The 20,418-nt window shown below is 44.8% G+C and overlaps 1 protein-coding gene across 1 annotated transcript in view; it reads left to right on the top strand.

The window, feature by feature from the left end:
- LOC129824111 (apoptosis regulator Bcl-2-like) overlaps positions 1-17,072 on the top strand; it is a 59,968-nt gene extending 42,896 nt beyond the window's left edge. The window contains exon 2 of the mRNA XM_055883459.1: positions 13,104-17,072. Coding sequence (XP_055739434.1) covers positions 13,104-13,238 — 135 coding nt within the window. The 3' untranslated portion in view covers positions 13,239-17,072. The remainder of the gene's footprint in view (positions 1-13,103) is intronic.
- The last annotated feature ends 3,346 nt before the right edge of the window (positions 17,073-20,418 follow it).

The raw sequence follows: 20,418 nt of genomic DNA, 5'->3' as shown, positions 1-20,418 counted from the left end.
TAACAGAACATCTGAGTCTACCTCTACCCACTCTGTCTGCTCTGTAGACATTACACCCAGCTAACAGAACATCTGAGTCTATCTCTACCCACTCTGTCTGCTCTGTAGACATTACACCCAGCTAACAGAACATCTGAGTCTACCTCTACCCACTCTGTCTGCTCTGTAGACATTACACCCAGCTAACAGAACATCTGAGTCTACCTCTACCCACTCTGTCTGCTCTGTAGACATTATACCCAGCTAACAGAACATCTGAGTTTACCTCTACCCACTCTGTCTGCTCTGTAGACATTATACCCAGCTAACAGAACATCTGAGTTTACCTCTACCCACTCTGTCTGCTCTGTAGACATTACACCCAGCTAACAGAACATCTGAGTCTGGAACAGAGACACAGAGCCAGGATTCAGATATAATCATTATGTCAGCATGTGATTGTGAGACCAGTATTTCAATCAAATCTAGCTTTTGGATCAAGCTTCTAGCATTCAAAGGAATAATTCCTAGGCCACTATTCCGAGAGCTCATATCAGATGGAACATTCAAGGTAATATTAGATGAGCGACGCTTCCTCGTGTAGCTGCTGACAGGCCTGAGTTGGATGGAGACCAGATTACTTCTAACAATACCACTCTGCCTGTGCGAGGAAATGGCAACACGGTACCTTGACAATAGTGTAACAATAACATAAAGTCCATCAAAAGTTTCATCCATGTTAGCAGCACCTATAGAGCAATTTAAAGCTATGGGGGAGCAGTGAGTATAGTCTGATGGGGAATCGACCAATTCCGAGTATCAACCCCCATGGATATATATTGTCAATTCTCATATGCCCTGTATGAGGCTATAGTGAGAGCCAGGTTTGAGGAGAAAATGCTTGTACCATACCTATTCAGATGTAATCCATCCCGGAGAAATACATTTGGTCGATGTAGAAAAGCTGTAAAATTGTCCACATATTGTATGCTTATTGAACAACAATAACCTTTAAGCCAGATGTGTAGCTGGCGTATACGACGGAAATTATTATCCGTAGAGCGTGGAGACGGAGTGGACCTGAAATAATGCATTGTTTACCTGATTTAAGTACAGTATGAATCAGGGATTTAAAGTCCTTTTTAAGTTGCTCAGATTGCTGTAATTTATTATCATTTGACCCTACATGGACAGTGATAGCGGGATCATACAGTCAATCCGGGGAGGGGCCAGCTGAGTATGAGATCTGCATATAAATGAATGAAAGGGCTTCCTACTGCCTGAGCTATGTTGTTGATGTAAATTGAGAAGAGCGTGCAGCCTAGGATTGAGCCTTGGGGTACTCCCTTGGTGACAGGCAGTGACTGAGACAACAGAATTTCGGACTTTATACACTGCACTCTTTGAGAGAGGTAGTTAGCAAACCAGGCTAAAGACCCCTCAGGTACACCAATATTCCTTAGCCGGCCCACAAGAATGGAATGGTCTACCGTATGAAAAGCTTTGGCCAAGTCAATAAAAATAGCAGCACAACATTGCTTAGAATCAAGGGCAATGGTGACATCATTGAGGACCTTTATGGTTGCAGTGACACATCCGAAACCTGAACGGAAACCAGATTGCATACCAGAGAGAATACAATAGACATCAAGAAAGCCAGTCAGTTGATTATTGACACGTTTTTCCAACACTTTTAATAAACAGGGCAAAATAGAAATAGGCCTATAACAGTTAGGATCAGCTTGATCTCCCCCTTTAAATAAAGGACAAACCGTGGCTGCCTTCCAAACAATGGGAACCTCCCCAGAGAGGAGAGACAGGTTAAAAGGTCACAGATAGGCTTGGCGATGATAGGAGCAGAAGAAAGTATCTAAACCATCTGACCCAGATGGTTTTTTGGGGACAGGTTTCTAGAACTCCTCTAGCACCCAGGACTCAGTGAATACCTGCAGGGAGAAACTTTGTATCGGGGCAGGGGGAAAAGAGTGAGAAGCTTTGGGGATAGTCGCATTAGAAGTGGTGGGAGATGAGGAAATGTTGGACGGGCAAGGAGGCATGGCTGAGTCAAATAGGAATCCTGACTTAATGAAGTGATGATTAAAATGATTAATGATTAAAGAGCTCAGCCTTGTGCTTCCTGTCAGTAACAACATCATCAAATTTAAGGGACATGGGCAGCTGTGAGGAGGAGGGTTTATTCTCCAGGTCTTTAACCGTTTTCCAGAACTTCTTTGGGTTAGACCCACAGAGAGAGAACTGCTCCTTTAAGTAACTAACTTTGGCTCTCCGGATAGCCTGAGTGCATTTATTTCTCATTTGCCTGAACGAGAGCCAGTCAGCCTGAGTATGTGTGTGCCGAGCCTTTTGACAAATGCAATTCTTGAGGTGGAGTAACTCTGCAAGATCACGGTCGAACCAGGGGCTGAACCTGTTTTTAATTCTCATTTTCTTTATGGGTGCGTGTTTGTTCACAATACCACTGAAAATATCAAAAAAGAAGGCCCAAACGTCTTCGACAGAGGGGATCAAGCTGATTCTATACCATTTTACAGAGGCCAGTTCATGAAGGAAGGCTGTGGTTCCTGAGTTAATTAAGCAATTAACATTCAATCATGTTTAGGGTCATGTATAAAAATGCTGGGCAGGCCATTACTTTGGCCATTATTGTGGCTAGCATGGCTAAACCCCCATAGGATGACAAGGCCCCCATTCACAGGGCACAAGTGGTCACTGAATGGTTTGATGAGCATGACAATTATGTAAACCATATGCCATGGCCGTCTCAGTCTCCAGATCTAAACCCAAATGAACACTTATGGGATATTCTGGAGCGGAGCGTTTTCCACCACCATCAACAAAACACCAAATGATAGAACTTCTAATGGAAGAATGGTGTTACATCCGTCCAATAGAGTTCCAGACACTTGTAGAATCTATGCCAATGTGTTGAAGCTGTTCTGGCTCGTATTGGCCCAACATCCTGTTAAGAAACTTAATGTTGGTGTTTCCTTTATTTTGTCAGTTACCTGTTTATTGTCAAATCAAATCAAATGTTATTTGTCACATGCGCCGAATACAACAGGTGTAGACCTTACAGTGAAATGCTTACGTACAAGCCCTTAACCAACAGCGCAGTTATAAGAAAAAATACCAACCCCCCAAAAATACCCCCAAAAAAGAAAATAAATAAAAGTGACAAATAATTAAAGAGCAGCAGTAAAATAAAAATAGCGAGGCTGTAACGGCTTTCTTCCTCCTCTTCATCCGAAGAGGAGGAGCAGGGATTTGACCAAAACGCAGCGTTGTGATATGACATGATGATTTATTTTACAAGACGAAGACGAAACGAAATACACTTGGATAATTACAAAACAAATAAACGATGTAGACAGACCTGGACGACGAACTTACATGAAACACGAAGAACGCATGAACAGGGAAAACTGACTACATAAAAGAATGAACATACAAACAAACCGAAAACAGTCCCGTGTGGCGCAACGACATACACAGACACAGGAGACAACCACCCACAACAAACAGTGTGAAAACACCTACCTTAATATGACTCTCAATTAGAGGAAACGCCAAACACCTGTCTCTAATTGAGAGCCATACCAGGCAACCCTTAAACAAACATAGAAACAGAAAACATAGACTGCCCACCCAAACTCACGTCCTGACCAACTAACACATACAAAACTAACAGAAACAGGTCAGGAACGTGACAGAGGCTATATAAAGGGGGCACCGATACAGCGTCAATGTGTGGGGGCACCAGTTAGTCAAGGTAATTGAGGTAATATGTACATGTAGATAAAGTCATTAAAGTGACTATGCATAGGTAGTAAACAGAGAGTAGCAGCAGGGGGGGGGGGGGGGGTGCAAATAGTCTGGGTAGCCATTTGATTAGATGTTCAGGAGTCTTATGCCTTGGGAGTAGAAGCTGTTTAGAAGCCTTTTGGACCTAGACTTGGCACTCCAGTACCACTTGCCACGCGGTAGTAGAGAGAACAGTCTATGACTGGTGTGGCTGGGGTCTTTGACAATTTTTAGGGCCTTTCCTCTGACACCGCCTGGTGTAGAGGTCCTGTATGGCAGGCAGCTTAGCCCCAGTGATGTACTGGGCCGTACGCACTATCCTCTGTAGTGCCTTGCGGTCGGAGGCCGAGCAGTTGCCATACCAGGCAGTGATGCAACCAGTCAGGATGCTCTCGATGGTGCAGCTATAGAACCTTTTGGAAGATCTGAGGACACATGCCAAATTTTTTCAGTTTCCTGAGGGGGAATAGGCTTTTTCGTTCCCGCTTCACGACTGTCTTGGTGTGCTTGGACCATGTTAGTTGTTGGTGATGTGGACAACCTGCTCTCAACCTGCTCCACTACAGCCCAATCTTGAGAATGGGGGCATGCTCGGTCCTCCTTTTCCTGTAGTCCACAATCATCTCCTTTGTCTTGATCACGTTGAGGGAGACGTTGTTGTCCTGGCACCACATGGCCAGGTCTCTGACCTCCTCCCTATTGGCTGTCTCGTCATTGTCAGTAATAAGGCCTACCACTTTTGTGTCATCTGCAAACTTAAGGATGGTGTTGGAGTCGTGCCTGGCCATGCAATCATGAGTGAACAGGGAGTACAGGAGGGGACTGAGCACGCACACCTGAGGGGCCCTCGTGTTGAGGATCAGCGTGGCGGATGTGTTGTTACCTACCCTTACCACCTGGGGGCGGCCCGTCAGGAAGTCCATGATCTAGTTGCAGAGGGAGGTGTTTAGTCTTAGGGACCTTAGCTTAGTGATGAGCTTTGAGGGCACTGTGGTGTTGAATGCTGAGCTGTAGTCAATGAATAGCATTCTCACAGAGGTGTTCCTTTTGTCCAGGTGTGAAAAGCAAAACAGTCCTGTAGCTTAGCATCTGCTTCATCTGACCACTTTCTTATTGACCGAGTCACTGGTGCTTCCTACTTTAGTTTTTGCTTGTAAGCAGGAATCAGGAGGATAGAATTATGGTCAGATTTGCCAAATGGAGAGCGAGGGAGAGCTTTGTACACGTCTCTGTGTGTGGAGTACAGGTGATCTAGAGTGTGTTTCACTCTGGTTGCACATTTAACATGCTGATAGAAATTAGGTAAAATGGATTTGAGTTTTCCTGCATTAAAGTCCCCGGCCACTAGGAGTGCCACCTCTGGGTGAGCGTTTTCCTGTATACTTATGGCTGTATACAGCTCATTGAGTGTGGTCTTGGTGCCAGCATCAGTTCATGGTGGTATGTAGACAGCTACAAAAAATACAGTTGAAAACTCTCTTGGTAAATAGTGTGGTCTACAGCTTATCATGAGATACTCTACCTCAGGCGAGCAAAACCTCGAAACTTCCTTAGATTTAGTGCACCAGCTGTTGTTTACAAATATACATACAAATATACATACAAATATACATCGACCCCTTGTCTTACCAGAGGTCGCTGTTTTATCCTGCCGAAAAAGCTTAAAACCCACCAGCTTTTTGTTTTTCATGACGGCGTTCAGGCACGACTTGGTGAAACACAAGATATTACAGTTTTTAATGTCCCGTTGTTAGGATATTGTCATAATGCAAAATATGTTTTTCAGTATGTCATTGTCCTCAGCAGGCATCTCTTCAGTAGCATTCTACAGTAGTTATTTTCTTACCATTAAATATTCTCTCTATGCCTAGTTAGCTATGCAAAAAAAATGGTCTTAGTTATTTTGTTGTTACCACCCCAACTTAATGTGGATTTCTGACTGATCGACAGAAAGCTCACATCTTTTTTTGTCACTTTATATAGCCAGGCTATCAGTTTGCTTCTGTGTGTAATATCGATGCTATCCAAGGACTCAGACAGTGTCCCTTGTTCCTGGGCCTGTGCTGCTGACGCTAGGGGATTTTCTGGGTAATGAGTGTGTGTCTGAAAAGTCCTCAGTCATCTGTTTTCCAGCAGGCAGCAGGTCGATGGATGACACCAGAGACGCTACACACGCCGAGCGACCTTGTCGCCGCAGACTCAAGGTTGCCATCTTGTCACCTATTGTGTCTGGATTGGACAGGATAGTATAGGGCTGCGTCTGTTTAGCTTAACAGAACTAGATAGATACATGCAGGATTTCCTGCTTGATCAATTAATCAAATGTAGCACAATATTCAATGAGAGATTCTCCCCTATAGGCTTTGTTATGGTTTCTGTTTTTCTGTATTTATACACTTCCCCTACTCTGACTCTTTTTCTCTCTGCCCCCCTTCTTTTAGTAAGGGTTTTGTCTTAGATGGATTAGCTTGGGGGTAAACAGCCAGATCCTCCGTAGAGAAGACACTGTAGGAGCTGAGAGGTGTAGTGTGTCTGAGTGTGTCTGCAGGGTACTAAACAGTATGCTTACGGTGTGGTGGTGTAGACCCACAGCATTGGGACACGCTTGGTTTAGCGGCTGTTGCTCTGAAGCCACAATATATAGGCACTTTAATTCATGTCTGAACTTTAACCCACATCCCTCCTCCTCACTCCTCTTATCCCTCCTCCTCTCATCCCTCCTCCTCTCATCCCTCCTCTTATCCCGCCTTCTCTCATCCCTCCTTTTCTGTGGTCGTAATGAGGAGAGGAGAACTCCCAAGCTGGCCATAATTAGCCAGTGAGCCAAACAACAGAGATAACTTGCCTAATAATTTATCTGTTTTGGCAAAGGCCTTGCTGCCTGGTGGTGTTTTAATCAACTGTCTGAGAGGGTGGAGACTAGAGGCCAGCCAAGCATACAAGGCTACTCCTTATCTCCCACACACAAGGCAAGTGTAGGCAAATTATCCATTCACAATAACGAACAGGAGAAGCCCAGGATACCCAGGACTGGAGTGGAAGTTCGGAATTTCCTGTTCCCCTCTTGGGGAGAGTAGAGTTAAACTCAGTCTAGAGGGACATTCTCTAAGAGACAATGCTGCATCTCTGTATCATGAGAAAAGCAAATCAGAGGTCAAGAAAAGACAGCCCTGCTGGTGGGAAAAGTCAATCTCAGGTCGTCAAGCTTATATTATAGCATCAGGAGATGTGGCAAGCTACAGAGGTAACCATGACACTGTGGCTACATGGTGCCGCCCATGCCTGTGGCAGCCAGTGATCCTCTCTTCCCCTCATTTTGTTTCTCTGCTTTTTCCCAGAGAGTGCTGCTGTGGGTCTCCAAGGGATTTGTTACATGACAATGTGAATGTTGTCATCAATATAAAGCAAAAAAGATTTACTGGGCCTGATAGAAGGTTGGCCTGGATTTTTGTTTGATTCTTGGCACCCGTGTGTGTTGATCAACAAAGCACTCTAGGTGAACTTCAGCGCTGAAAGACTGTATGTAACATTGGACTGATTCCCCAGTCACTCACCTACTTAATCTAGCAGATGGTCTTGGTGAAGGGCAACCTACTTGTCTTGTTTTTGTTCTTGCATGGATAGCAGAATGATATTTCACAATCTGAGTGTAAGCTAAAGGCCCTTTCCCTGTCTCCTCTGACCTTGCATTTGGCAAAAGGACAGAGAGAGAGAGAGAGAGAGAGAGAGAGAGAGAGAGAGAGAGAGAGAGAGAGAGAGAGAGAGAGAGAGAGAGAGAGAGGAGAGAGAGAGAGAGAGAAAGAGAGAGAGAAGAGAGAGAGAGAGACGAGAGAGAGAGAGAGTGAGAGAGAGAGAGAGAGAGGAGAGATGAGAGAGAGGACGCGAGAGAGAGAGAGAGATGGAGAGAGGAGAGAGGGAGGAAGAGAGAGAGGAGGAGAGAGACGACGAGAGAGAGGAGAGAGAGAGAGCGAGAGGAGAGAGTGAGAGAGAGAGAGAGAGAGAGAGAGAGAGGAGGGAGAGAGAGAGAGAGAGAGAGGGAGAGGAGAGAGAGAGAGCGAGGAGAGAGAGAGAGAGAGAGAGAGAGAGAGAGAGAGAGACCTCTAGTTGTTGTTTTTCAACAGTAGTCACATGTTATCTGTAATGGTGAGAAACTAACTGGTGTCTGGGAGCTGACCTAGAGAATTAGAGCATGATGTACCACGCCACGGTCTCATGATGTCCACCTGACTGAGCCATCAACTCCATTACCCATCAACCCCTGGTGCTCCCTGTCTCAGGTTATTACACAAAGTACCATTCTGGGGTTTTCTGAATGGAATGTCTAGTCAGTTGTTGCATTTGAATTATCCATTGTTCGGAACCCGACATGTTATATAATTTATTGCTGCTATAGATGCACATTTCGTTTTTGCAATTTTGTCTAGCTATCCATAATATTATCATGCCATGGTCAGGAAGGTATCATGCAACTGCTAGTAGTGGCAACCGGTGGCAAGCAGTCTGTGTTGTCGGAGCAAACAGTTTTTCCTGTGGTGGGTAGGTGGGAAAAGAAGAGCAACAGGCAGCCGATGTTTTTAGCAGAGGAGCTGTACTACATTCCTCACAGTAGGAGGTCTGACAGAGGCACCCGCACACTAAATAATACCTGTGCTGAGAAGGATGGAAGGGTGTGTGTGTTGGTGGGTGGATGGATGGATATAAAATGGAAGCAGTTTACGGGCGCTGGTCTGTGCATATTTGTAAACAACAGCTGGTGCACGAAATCATAGGAAGTCTCTAAATTTTGCTCGCCTGAAGTAGAGTATCTTATGATAAACTGCAGACCACACTATTAGCCAAGAGAGTTTTCATACTTTTTGTGTCTGTTTATTTACCACCACAGACAGTTGCTGGCACTAAGACTGCACTCAGTCAGCTGTATAAGAAAATAGGCAAACAGGAAACCGCTCACCCAGAGGTGGCGCTCCTAGTGGCCGGAGACTTTAATGCAGGGAAACTTAAATCAGTTCCACCTAATTTCTAACAACATGTTAAATGTGCAACCAGAGGGAAAACAATTCTAGATCACCTGTACTCCACACACAGAGATGCGTACAAAGCTCTCCCTCGCCCTCCATTTGGTAAATCTGACCACAGCTCTATCCTCCTGATTCCTGCTTACAAGCAAAAATTAAAGCAGGGAGTACCAGTGACTCAGTCTATAAAAAAGTGGTCAGATGAAGCAGATGCTTAACTACAGGACTGTTTTGCTATAACAGACTTTAATATGTTCCGGGATTCTTCCGATGGCATTGAGGAGTACACCACATCAGTCACTGGCTTTATCAACAAGTGCATCAATGACGTCGTCCACCACAGTGACTGTACATACATACCCCAACCAGAAGCCATGGATTACAGGCAACATTCGCACTGAGCTAAATTGTAGAGCTGCCACTTTCAAGGTGCGGGACTCTAACTCAGAAACGTATAAAAAATCCTGCTATGCCGTCCGACGAACCATCAATCAGGCAAAGTGACAATACAGGGCTAAGATTGAATCGTACTACACCGGCTCCGACGCTCGTCTTCTGTGGCAGTGCTTACAAACTATTACAGACTACAAAGGGAAGCACAGTCGCGAGCTGCCCAGTGACACGAGCCTACCAGATGAGCTAAATCACTTCTGTGCTCGCTTCGAGGCAAGCAACACTGAGGCATGCATGAGAGCATCAGCTGTTCCGGATGACTGTGTGATCTTGCTCTCCATAGCCGACGTGAGTAAGACCTTTACACAGGTCAACATTCACAATGCTGCGGGGCCAGACGGATTACCAGGCATGTGCAGACCAACTGGCAGGTGTCTTCACTGACATTTTCAACATGTCCCTGATTGAGTCTGTAATACCAACACCTTTCAAGCAGACCACCACAGTCCCTGTGCCCAAGAACACTAAAGCAACCTGCCTAAATGGCTACAGACCCATAGCACTCACGTCTATAGCCATGAAATACTTTGAAAGGCTGGTAATGGCTAACATCAACACCATTATCCCAGAACCCTAGACCCAGTCCAATTTGCATACCGCCCAAACAGATCCACAGATGATGCAATCTCTATTGCACTCCACACTGCCTTTTCCCACTTGGACAAAAGGAACACCTAAGTGAGAATGCTATTCATTGACTACAGCTCAGCGTTCAACACCATAGTGCCCTCAAAGCTCATCACTAAGCTAAGGACCCTAGGACTAAACACCTCCCTCTGCAACTGGACCCTGGACTTCCTGACGGGCCGCCCCCAGGTGGTGAGGTTAGGTAGCAACACATCTGCCACACTGATCCTCAACACTGGAGCCCCTCGGAGTTGCATGCTTAGTCCCCTCCTGTACTCCCTGTTCACTCATGATTGCATTGCCAGGCACGACTCCAACACCATCATTAAGTTTGCTGATGACACAAAAGTGGTAGGCCTGATAACTGACAACGACGAGACAGCCTATAGGGAGGAGGTCAGAGACCTGGCCGGGTGGTGCCAGGTCTCTGATCGTGGACTACAGGAAAAGGAGGACTGAGCACGCCCCCATTCTCATCTACGGGGCTGTAGTGGAGCAGGTTGAGAGCTTCATGGTCCTTGGTGCCCACATCACCAACAAACTAGAATGGTCCAAACACACCAAGACAGTCGTGAAGAGGGCACGACAAAGCATATTCCCCCTCAGGAAACTAAAAAGATTTGGCATGGGTCCTCAGATCCTCAAAAGGGTCTAGAGCTGCAACATCGAGAGCATCCTGACTGGTTGCATCACTACCTAGTACGGCAACTGCTCGGCCTCCGACCGCAAGGCACTACAGAGTTTAGTGTATATGGCCCAGTACATCACTGGGGCTAAGCAGCCTGCCATACAGGACCTCTACACCAGGCAGTGTCAGAGGAAGGCCCTAAAAATTGTCAAAGACCCCAGCCACACCAGTCATAGACTGTTCTCTCTATTACCGCATGGCAAGTGGTACTGGAGTGCCAAGTCTAGGACCAAACGGCTTCTCAACAGTTTTTACCCCAAAGCCATAAAACTCCTGAACAGGTAATCAAATGGTTACCCGGACTATTTGCATTGTGTGCCCCCCCAACCCCTCTTTTTACGCTGCTATTCTCTGTTTATCATTTTTGCATAGTCACTTTAGCTACACATTCATGTACATACTACCTCAATTAGCCCTACTAACCGGTGCCCCTGCACATTGGCTACCCGGACTATCTGCATTGTGTCCCGCCACCCGCCAACCCATCTTTTACGCTACTGCTGCTCTCTGTTCATCATATATGCATAATCACTTTAATCATATCTACTTGTACATACTACCTCAATCAGCCTGACTAACCGGTGTCTGTATGTAGCCTCGCTACTTTGATAGCCTCGCTACTGTATATAGCCTCGCTACTGTTATTTGTCTCTGTCTTTTTACTGTTGTTTTTATTTCTTTACTTATCTATTGTTCACCTAATACCATTTTTTTTACTTAAAAATTGTGCTGTTGGTTAGAGCCTGTAAGTAAGCATTTCACTTTTGTGTTCGGCGCACGTGACAAATAAACTTTGATTTGATCAATGAGGGGGGAGAGGGGCATTTAAGGAGACAGAGAATGACCGGCATGCCTTTTCAATTAGCTCCTTTTTTATTTTGTGCTAATTTCAGCAACAACAAAGAAAAGGCTAATAATGACAACAATAGGAGAAATGTCTGTTGATTTAGTGAGTAGTATTTGACTAGGAATGGTTGTGTGTTTTGATAACAGAGCACCTAAAGTGAAAAAACTGCTGATCTGATCCTGACTCTCAATGGCCCCTGGCCTTAGGAATGCTAGAGGAAGGAAAGGGGGAGAGACGAGGGAGGCAGGAAATACTTTTGTCTTCCGTAGCCATTTGAAATAGATTGCCTTTTTTAGTCATCCTGTGAGGCTTGGTTTGCTGGAAATATTATCTTACACTCCCTAACAGTGTGACACTATTCATTGAAGATGGCCCAGTTTATCTTTCTATTTGATCAAGGGCAATTTTGAAACAAATATATTTGTCTTGCTCTACAAATAGTAAATAACATACTTTCTGTAGGTAAATGTAGCCTTGATCTAATCAAGAAAGACTGAAAAGAATTTGGCCCTCAGGGGACTAATAATGTAGAATTGAATTGAACTTAACAATTGAATTCACCCATAATCAGGTTACCAGCCATACTACAGTAGTGCTCCACTATTGAGGTGATGGGTGTGTGTTTTGTACCTATAATCCATTGTATCTCAAATGAATTGTTTATATGATTATCAATGTTAAGGCAGTCTAGGTTTAGGGTTAGTGCTACTGCTGTAATGACAATGTATTACCGGTCTAGGTTTAGGGGATTACTATAGGGCAGGGGCATAAACAACATGGCCCCCCTTCAGCTCTGAGGAAAACACTACAATACCATGTGTCCTGCACCCCCCAACCCTCAGACCCCTCCTATATACAATGGTGCACTCCTTCTTGGGTTGACCAGTTTGATACAGGTTAATCAAAACTAACCATTTATGGGGTCTTCAAGGGGAATCTCAATACTCTAACTTCCCATCTAGCTGTTCTCACTGTCAAGGCCTGAAGGCTTCTAAATGGACGTCTTGATTTCCTCATACAGCACATGGTCCATAAATACATTAAGCCAGGGTGAATATCCTATTGTACACGATATGGACAAATGGGATCATTTTATAACAGCCTGTATTCATTGAGATTATGAAGAAGCAGTTGCACCAGTAACAGACTGTTGTAGGACCATGCAGCATCTATGGAGCATCACAGCTGTTATGCAGTGTTTTCCATTAATGAATGACCATGTACAGGATACTGTAGCTTGCATCAAGACATCAATAGGACGCAGTGTATGTTTTCATGTGGAGTGTTTGTCTTGGGTTGTGTCCATGAGTACTCTAGGCTGTGTGTGTGCGTTCATTCGTGTGTGTGTGTTTAATAGGGGCCCTCAGAGTTTTGCAGGGGTGAGCACGAGGGGTGTTACGGGTGTGAGGGGAGCTGGTTTGAAATGGATCTGGCTTCCTGCATGTAATAACACTGGAGTTGGATGGCATCCAAGGGGGTTTAGATATGCAGGCACTTCCAAAGGAGACCCCCCAGCTAGCTTTGAACACAAGAATATACACACACATACACACACACACACACACTGCTTGTATTAACTCTGTCTATCTCTCTCTCTCTCTCTCTCTCTCTCTCTCTCTCTCTCTCTCTCTCTCTCTCTCTCTCTCTCTCTCTCTCTCTCTCTCTCTCTCAGGAGGCCTTTGTTGAGCTCTATGACAGACAGAGGGACTCTGTGTTCTGTTCGTGGCCGTCCATCAAGACCGTCTTCGGCCTGGCTGCACTGGGGGCCGCAAGCCTTACCATCGGAGCATACCTTACACAGAAGTGAAGGAGTTCTCCTTTTCTCGCCCTCTTTTTTTGTCCTCCCTCCCTCTCTTGCTACTTTCTCTTTTCAAAGGCCGCCCTGCCCCCTCCGAGATGATCCCGAATCCCCAACATGCATGTCTTCAAAGCCTCTCTCTCTCTCTCTCTTTCTCTCCCTGTTCTCGAAAAAACTCCCTCATTCTTAACCCTCACTTCATAAAACCAAGGCGCAAATCAAACAACAGCAGGAAACAGAGTCACTGCCCACAGAAGGAAACATGTCATGAAAGCCGCGCCGTTTAACTGTAATCACAGAACGTTTGGAGAGACAACTGAGGGCTTGACAAGAGAGGAGAGGAGGGGCGGCTTGGCATGTGTCCTTTTTGTTTGGCCTGCTTCAGTACTAGTTGTAGCATGAAACCTTTGTGTGCTCGTGTAGATTTGTGTAGCATGTGTCGGTGTGGCAAAAGAAAGAAGATACTGCACCTGAGGCCTCCCTTGAAGGATTTACTAATGGGAGTGCAAGGACATTGATGATTCAACCGCTTGCACCAAGGTGATGGCCCCGACCCTGGTTGTTAAGGCGAGGTCCCCTTTTTGAACTGTGTGCACTCGGTGTACCCCCTTCAACCCACCTTCAAAGGACTTCCTCCACACAACAGCAGCTCTGAATGTATAATGGAAGGAGTTCGCCACTAACCAGAACGGTGTGTCTGTCCACCCACCAGTTCTACAGTGCAATATAACAGGAGCATCACTCAACTCTGACCACATAGCATCGTTATACATACATGTATAGATACAAGGTCTCATCAGAACGTCATCTAGGTGCCACAGATGCAGCTTGCTCTGGAGAGATCTGAGAGAGAGCTGTTGGACTGTGCAATAGAGCCTCTTTTTTGCATTTGACCCATATGAAATGTAATAAGAGAGGATAGAGGGAGGCATTGAAGAGAGGATAGAGGGAGGCATTGAAAGAGTGAAAAGCAGGTTAGTTAGAGCTTTTGGCAGCCCAAACCCATGTTTTATCAATCAAATCAATCAATCAAATGTATTTATAAAGCCCTTTTTACATCAGCCGATGTCACAAAGTGCTAAACAGAAACCCAGCCTAAAACCCCAAACAGCAAGCAATGCAGATGTAGAAGCACGGTGGCTAGGAAAAACTCCCTAGAAAGGCAGGAACCTAGGAGGAAACCTAGAGAGGAACCAGGCTCTGAGGGCTGGCCAGTCCTCTTCTGGCTGTGCCGGGTGGAGATTATAACAGAACATGGCCAAGATGTTCAAACGTTCATAGATGACCAGCAGGGTCAGATAATAATAATCAGATGTTACTGACAGAAAGTGAAAAATATTATCCCACCTAGCTGGGTTTCTGGCTTAGTCGAGATCAGAGAGGGATAGAGGGAGAGAGGTAAATACAGAGAAAGAAAGAGAACGTGTGAGAAATAAAAAGAGGGAGCAAGAGAAGAGAGAAAGTCATTGTGGGTACAGAGAAAGAGAACAAGGAGTTTTAGGAACATACAATGCTTGGGGACAAACATAAGAGGCGGATTCATTCCATAGGTTCAGTGACAGTGAGCCTCCCCCTCCAGAAGCTAGACACTCCTCTACAGCCTCATCTGCATGAAGACCTGACTCTCCCAGAAAGGCCTGGATCAGTTTGGCCTCACGTCACTCACTCACTGTGTCAGCATTTTGGATATCTCTGACTGCCTCTCGTTGAAGTACTCTTTATCTTTCTCTCTATCTCTCTTGGTTTCTCTCTCCCCCTCTTGCCTGTACAGTATGTCTGACCAGAACTCATGGCCTCACCCAAGCCAAGCCATTGCTATAAGTGGACTGAACCAAACCGCCAATTCTCCTAGAACATGTGTCCTCCAGCTGCTGCTGTTGCTGGGCTCTTAGCTAGGGGACAAAGAGGCCCTCCCCACAGGCCACGCTAATGGTTGATGCCACATTTAAGACGACCATGTTGGAGACACAGTAAATCCCAGTGTTCACCTCTCACAGTATCTCGAACCATATCAAACTCTCACAGCAAGAAAAATCCCTGTTGGACACAGAGACTCTATACTGTGTTGGAGTGAAGTGGTGTCCATTGTATACCCGGTAACTGAGATATTTGAGCACCCTTTGCGAGGTTGGCACCGGCTGGCACAGAGCACAACATCGCTTCAGATGAAACAATCATTTCCAAGAATGTTTTATGTGTTTGTCTAGCGTCTCTGGAAATTCTTAGGGCTCTATTCAATCCGTGTCGCTGAAGCGTTACAGATGGCGTGACAGAAACGTAAAGGTCATTTCTGATTGAGCCGACATATACAGCGTTTACCGTGAATGCAGTCTCCGCCAATGCGGGAACATTACCTTTAAATTTCAATTGGGCTTTCGCGCTGAACTTTGGAGATCTGGATTGAATTTAGCCCTTACTATCCATAATATGTACTCTCTTGCTCTCTCTTTCACACACACAAGCACACACACACACACGCACACACACACATACACACGTATGTTTATGTAGATAAGTGTAAAGAGCATGTTGTTGAATCATCTAAATTATGTGTAGACTGTCACTTTTGTTTTAACAAAAAATCCAAAAAGATCTCATTCTTCGTTAATGTCTTCTTACATCAATGCAAAAAAAAAAATGAATCTGAAGTTTTCCCAGAATTAATATTCACTATGTATACCCATATTTACTGTATATCAGAATAGGACAAATGTTACACATACCAACTTCTGATTTGTATTTATTGAGAGGTACCAGAACACAGATATTTAAATCATAGATGGGACAACAAGTTAAGATCATGGAGACACTCAAGTGTCTAGAGAAATTGTATCTTTAGTTTTATTAATGGAACAATACACTATTTGGGGCTGCTATTATATCGAACGTAACATTGAATAGTGGCTTTCTGTGTAAGACGTGTTAATTTTGGCTTAACGCTGCTATACTGTATAGTCCTGATTTAACTTAACTCACAGCTTCAAACTGCCACACAGATACAGTATCGTTATAGAAAGCTGTAAACCAAAGTGAACCTGTAAGTAACATTGTGTTAATAGGATGTGAAGATGTAGCATGAAGAGATAAACACATGCCAATTCACTTTCACTCCTTTGAAAGAGTGTCAGAGTCAGATTTTGCAGGGTTGTTGTAAAGACATTGAATGCGTCCCAAACGGTAGCCTATCCCCTTCATAGTGCATTACTTTTGACTAGGGCCCGTGGGGCTCCAGTAAATAGTAGTGCACTATGTAGGAAACCGGATATCATTTGGGGCACAGTAAATATTAGCCTGCTTGGTGTTGTTCATAATGTTTCAGTAGATACTGTAGCACCCGAATGCACCCAACTGTATATATGGTAACCTGTGCTTTAATGAAATGTATGTATGGTAATTGTTAACATAATTATGAATTCCTTCTCAAGTGTATGTAGTGGCAGAAAACACATCTTGTGTTTTTTACCTGCTAGATTATATCATCATAACCATGGGCACTATTATTTTTCTATAATAACATTAGTTGTGAATCCCCCTACTCATGATAAACCCTCAATGGATATGTACATAGAAAAATATAAAAACATGTCCAGACCTTTAGATAATTAGTCATTAACTTGTTCATAATTCAAAGATGTGTAATGGTTTCTCATATTCCCTTCTGTAATTCTGTTTAAATGATTGTAGCCTACATGACACCATGGTTGTAGCGTTGTAAATAGAATCCTCAGCCTGTGGCACTTAAAAGGTGAAAGAAAATGCGTTACTATTGTTTACTGCTAAGTATGTATTCACAATAAGCTAGCTGGGATCATGTTGTTCCCAATAAACCACATATTTCCTGCAGACTGAGATGTGTGTTTCTGGATGTGGTCTGGTATTGTTTTGGCTTGTGATATACAGCACACTGAGTGTATAAAACATTAGGAACACCTGCTCTTTCCATGACTGACCAAGTTTCAAGTTTTAATGTCACATGCACAAGTGCAGTGAAATGCCTTTCTTGCAAGCTCTAACCCCAACAATACAGTAATCAATATCAATGTAATACTAAAAATAACAAGGTAGAACAAAAACACACAAGAAGTAAAAATAAGAACACAAAAAAGTAAGTAAGCACACTATATACAGGGTCAGCTCCAATACCATATTTACAATGTGCAGGGAGAGGTAGACATGTATAGGGGTAAGGTGACTAGGCCACAGGATATATTGATAAACAGAGTAGCAGCAGCGTATATGATGATTGTATGTGAGTGTAGAGTCAGTATAAATGTGTGCATATTATGTGTGAGAGCAAATGAAAGAGTGAGTGTTTGTATGTGTGTTGGAGCATCAGTGTGTGTAGTTTGTAGGGCCCTGTGAGTGTGCATAGAGACAGTGCAAAATTAAGAGTAAAATACAAAGGTCAACTCAGGTGAATCCAGGTGAAAGCTATGATCCCTTATTGATGTCACTTGTTAAATCCACTTCAATCAGTGTAGATGAAGGGGAGGAGACAGGTTAAAGAAGGATTTTTAAGCCTTGAGACAATTGAGACAAGGATTGTGTATGTGTGCCATTCAGAGGGTGAATGGGCAAGACAAAATATTTACCCTTTGAATGGGTAATGGTAGTAGGTGCCAGACGCACTGGTTTGAGTGTGTCAAGAACTGCAACACTGCTGGGTTTTTAACGTTCAACAGTTTTCTGTATGTATCAAGAATGGTCCACCACCCAAAGGACGTCCAGCCAACGTGACACAACTGTGGGAAGTATTGCAGTCAACATGGGCCAGCATCCCTGTGGAACGCTTTCAACACCTTGTAGTCCATGCCCTGACGAATTGAGGCTGTTCTGAGGGCAAAAGGGGGTGCAACTCAATATTAGGAAGGTGTTTCTAACATTCTGAATATATTGAAAGATTGGGTTGTATTATATTACATTTATGGAATAACTCTCTGTGACTCACATTTTTTTTTTAATTGTCTCAAATATTTCATCCACCATGTCTGTGCACTACTACATCTATCGATCGAGAGAGACAGAGAGGGAGGGAAAGAGAGGGAGTGGGAGGGAAAGAGAGAGAGAAGGAGTGGGAGGGAAAGAGAGGGAGAGAAGGAGTGGGAGGGAAAGAGAGGGAGAGAGGGAGTGGGAGGGAAAGAGAGGGAGAGAGGGAGTGGGAGGGAAAGAGAGAGGGAGTGGGAGGGAAAGAGATGGAGTGGGAGGGAACGAGAGAGAGAAGGAGTGGGAGGGAAAGAGAGGGAGAGAGGGAGTGGGAGGGAAAGAGAGGGAGAGAGGGAGTGGGAGGGAAAGAGAGGGAGAGAGGGAGTGGGAGGGAAAGAGAGAGGGAGTGGGAGGGAAAGAGAGAGAGATAGAGAGGGAGTGGGAGGGAAGGAGAGGGAGAGAGGGAGTGGGAGGGAAAGCAAGAGTGAGAGGGAGTGGTTGGGAAAGAGAGGGAGAGAGGGTGTGGGAGGGAGAGAGAGGGAGTGGGAGGGAAAGAGAGGGAGTGGGAGGGAGAGAGAGGGAGTGGGAGGTAGAGAGAGGGAGAGGGAATGGGAGGGAAAGAGAGGGAGAGAGGGAAAGAGCGGGGGTGGGAGGGAAAGAGAGAGGGAGTGGGAGGGAAAGAGAGGGAGAGAGGGAGAGAGGGAGTGGGTGGGAAAGCGAGAGAGAGGGAGTGGGAGGGAAAGAGAGAGGGAGGGGGAGTGGGAGGGAAAGAGAGGGAGAGAAGGAGTGGGAGGGAAAGAGAGGGAGAGAGAGGGAGTGGGAGGGAAAGAGAGAGAGAGAAGGAGTGGGAGGGAAAGAGAGGGAGTGTGAGGGAAAGAGAGGGAGAGAAGAAGTGTGAGGGAAAGAGAGGGAGAGAAGGAGTGGGATGGAAAGAGAGGGAGTGGGAGGGAAAGAGAGGGAGAAAAGGAGTGGGAGGGAAAGAGAGGGAGAGAGGGAGTGGGAGGGAAAGAGAGGGAGAGGGAGGGAAAGAGGGAGTGTGAGGGAAAGAGAGAGAGACTTATCAGAGGTGTGATCATAGTGCTTTTCCCTGTCTGTGTGGCTGTGTGCTGTCTAGTCAGTGCATACGGGTGGCTGGGTCGACATGGCTGTCTGAGACCCACATCCTCCCATTCTTAGGGGCTCTGCAGAGGAACAGCAACCGCACCCCACAAGACATCAAAGCCGACCCTCCGAAACCTAGAGCTTGTCAGTCCTCGCCCTCTCCGACTGCTCTTTCGTGCAGCTAAATGCGACGAGTGTAAAAATCAAATGCCCCGAGGCCTGGCTTTTACACACTCTCCCCTCATTATTCATATCACATTTGTCTTCAAAGGCCAGGGTCATGTGCTCCTTCACACAATTACTGAAAAGCATGATGCAGTAAAACGAATGCTAAGAGAGAAAAAGACAGAGGAGGAGAGAGAAAGAATGAAAGGAGAACTATCCTCTCTCTCCATGCATATAAAATACATGACACTCCGAAGAAGGAGAATTTTAAATCACCCATACACTTTCAAGGGAACGTCCAGTGTGTGTATGTGTGATGGGCTGTCAGTTCAGGAGGGGGCCAGCAAGCCGATAAGCCCTCTTGCTTTAAGGCTACAAGGTATTGGCGAGATTTCATCCTCACTGCTGGTTAGTAGAGGGGGGTAAAACTGATCTAAGACCAGTGTCCAGAAAAAGAATAGTTTTACCTTTGTAGAAAAGTCCAGAAGATCCATTGAGATTACAGTACCATTCTTACTCCACACACAGACTAGCAGATGCCTGTATCTACTGCCTGGTAATACATGGCATGTCATTTCTATAAATAAATACAGTTTTGTTGGTGAATTTGGAGCAAAACATCTTGTCTCATTTGGAGTGCCATGAAACGACGTTATACTAACCTTCACCAGTGTGTCTATCTATCATACAATCACATGGTGCTTATGCTGCGTTCATAACCAAGTGGGAAGGTGATACAGTGCCTTTGGAAAGTATTCAGACCCCTTGACTTTTTCTACAATCTACACACAATGCCTCATAATGACAAAGCGAAAACAGGTTTTTTGAATTTTTTGCAAACCTATTAAAAAAACTAAACAGAAATACCTTATTTACATAAATATTCAGACCCTTTGCTATGAAACATGAAATTGAGGTCAAGTGCATCCTGTTTACATTGGTCATCCTTGAGATGTTTCTACACCTTGATTGGAGTCCACCTATGGTAAATTCAATTGAT

This window comes from Salvelinus fontinalis, chromosome 26 (genome assembly GCF_029448725.1).
Source record: "Salvelinus fontinalis isolate EN_2023a chromosome 26, ASM2944872v1, whole genome shotgun sequence".
NCBI lineage: Eukaryota > Metazoa > Chordata > Actinopteri > Salmoniformes > Salmonidae > Salvelinus > Salvelinus fontinalis.
The sequence above is the reverse complement of the archived record's forward strand: the minus strand, read 5'-3'. Positions and strand labels throughout refer to the sequence as shown.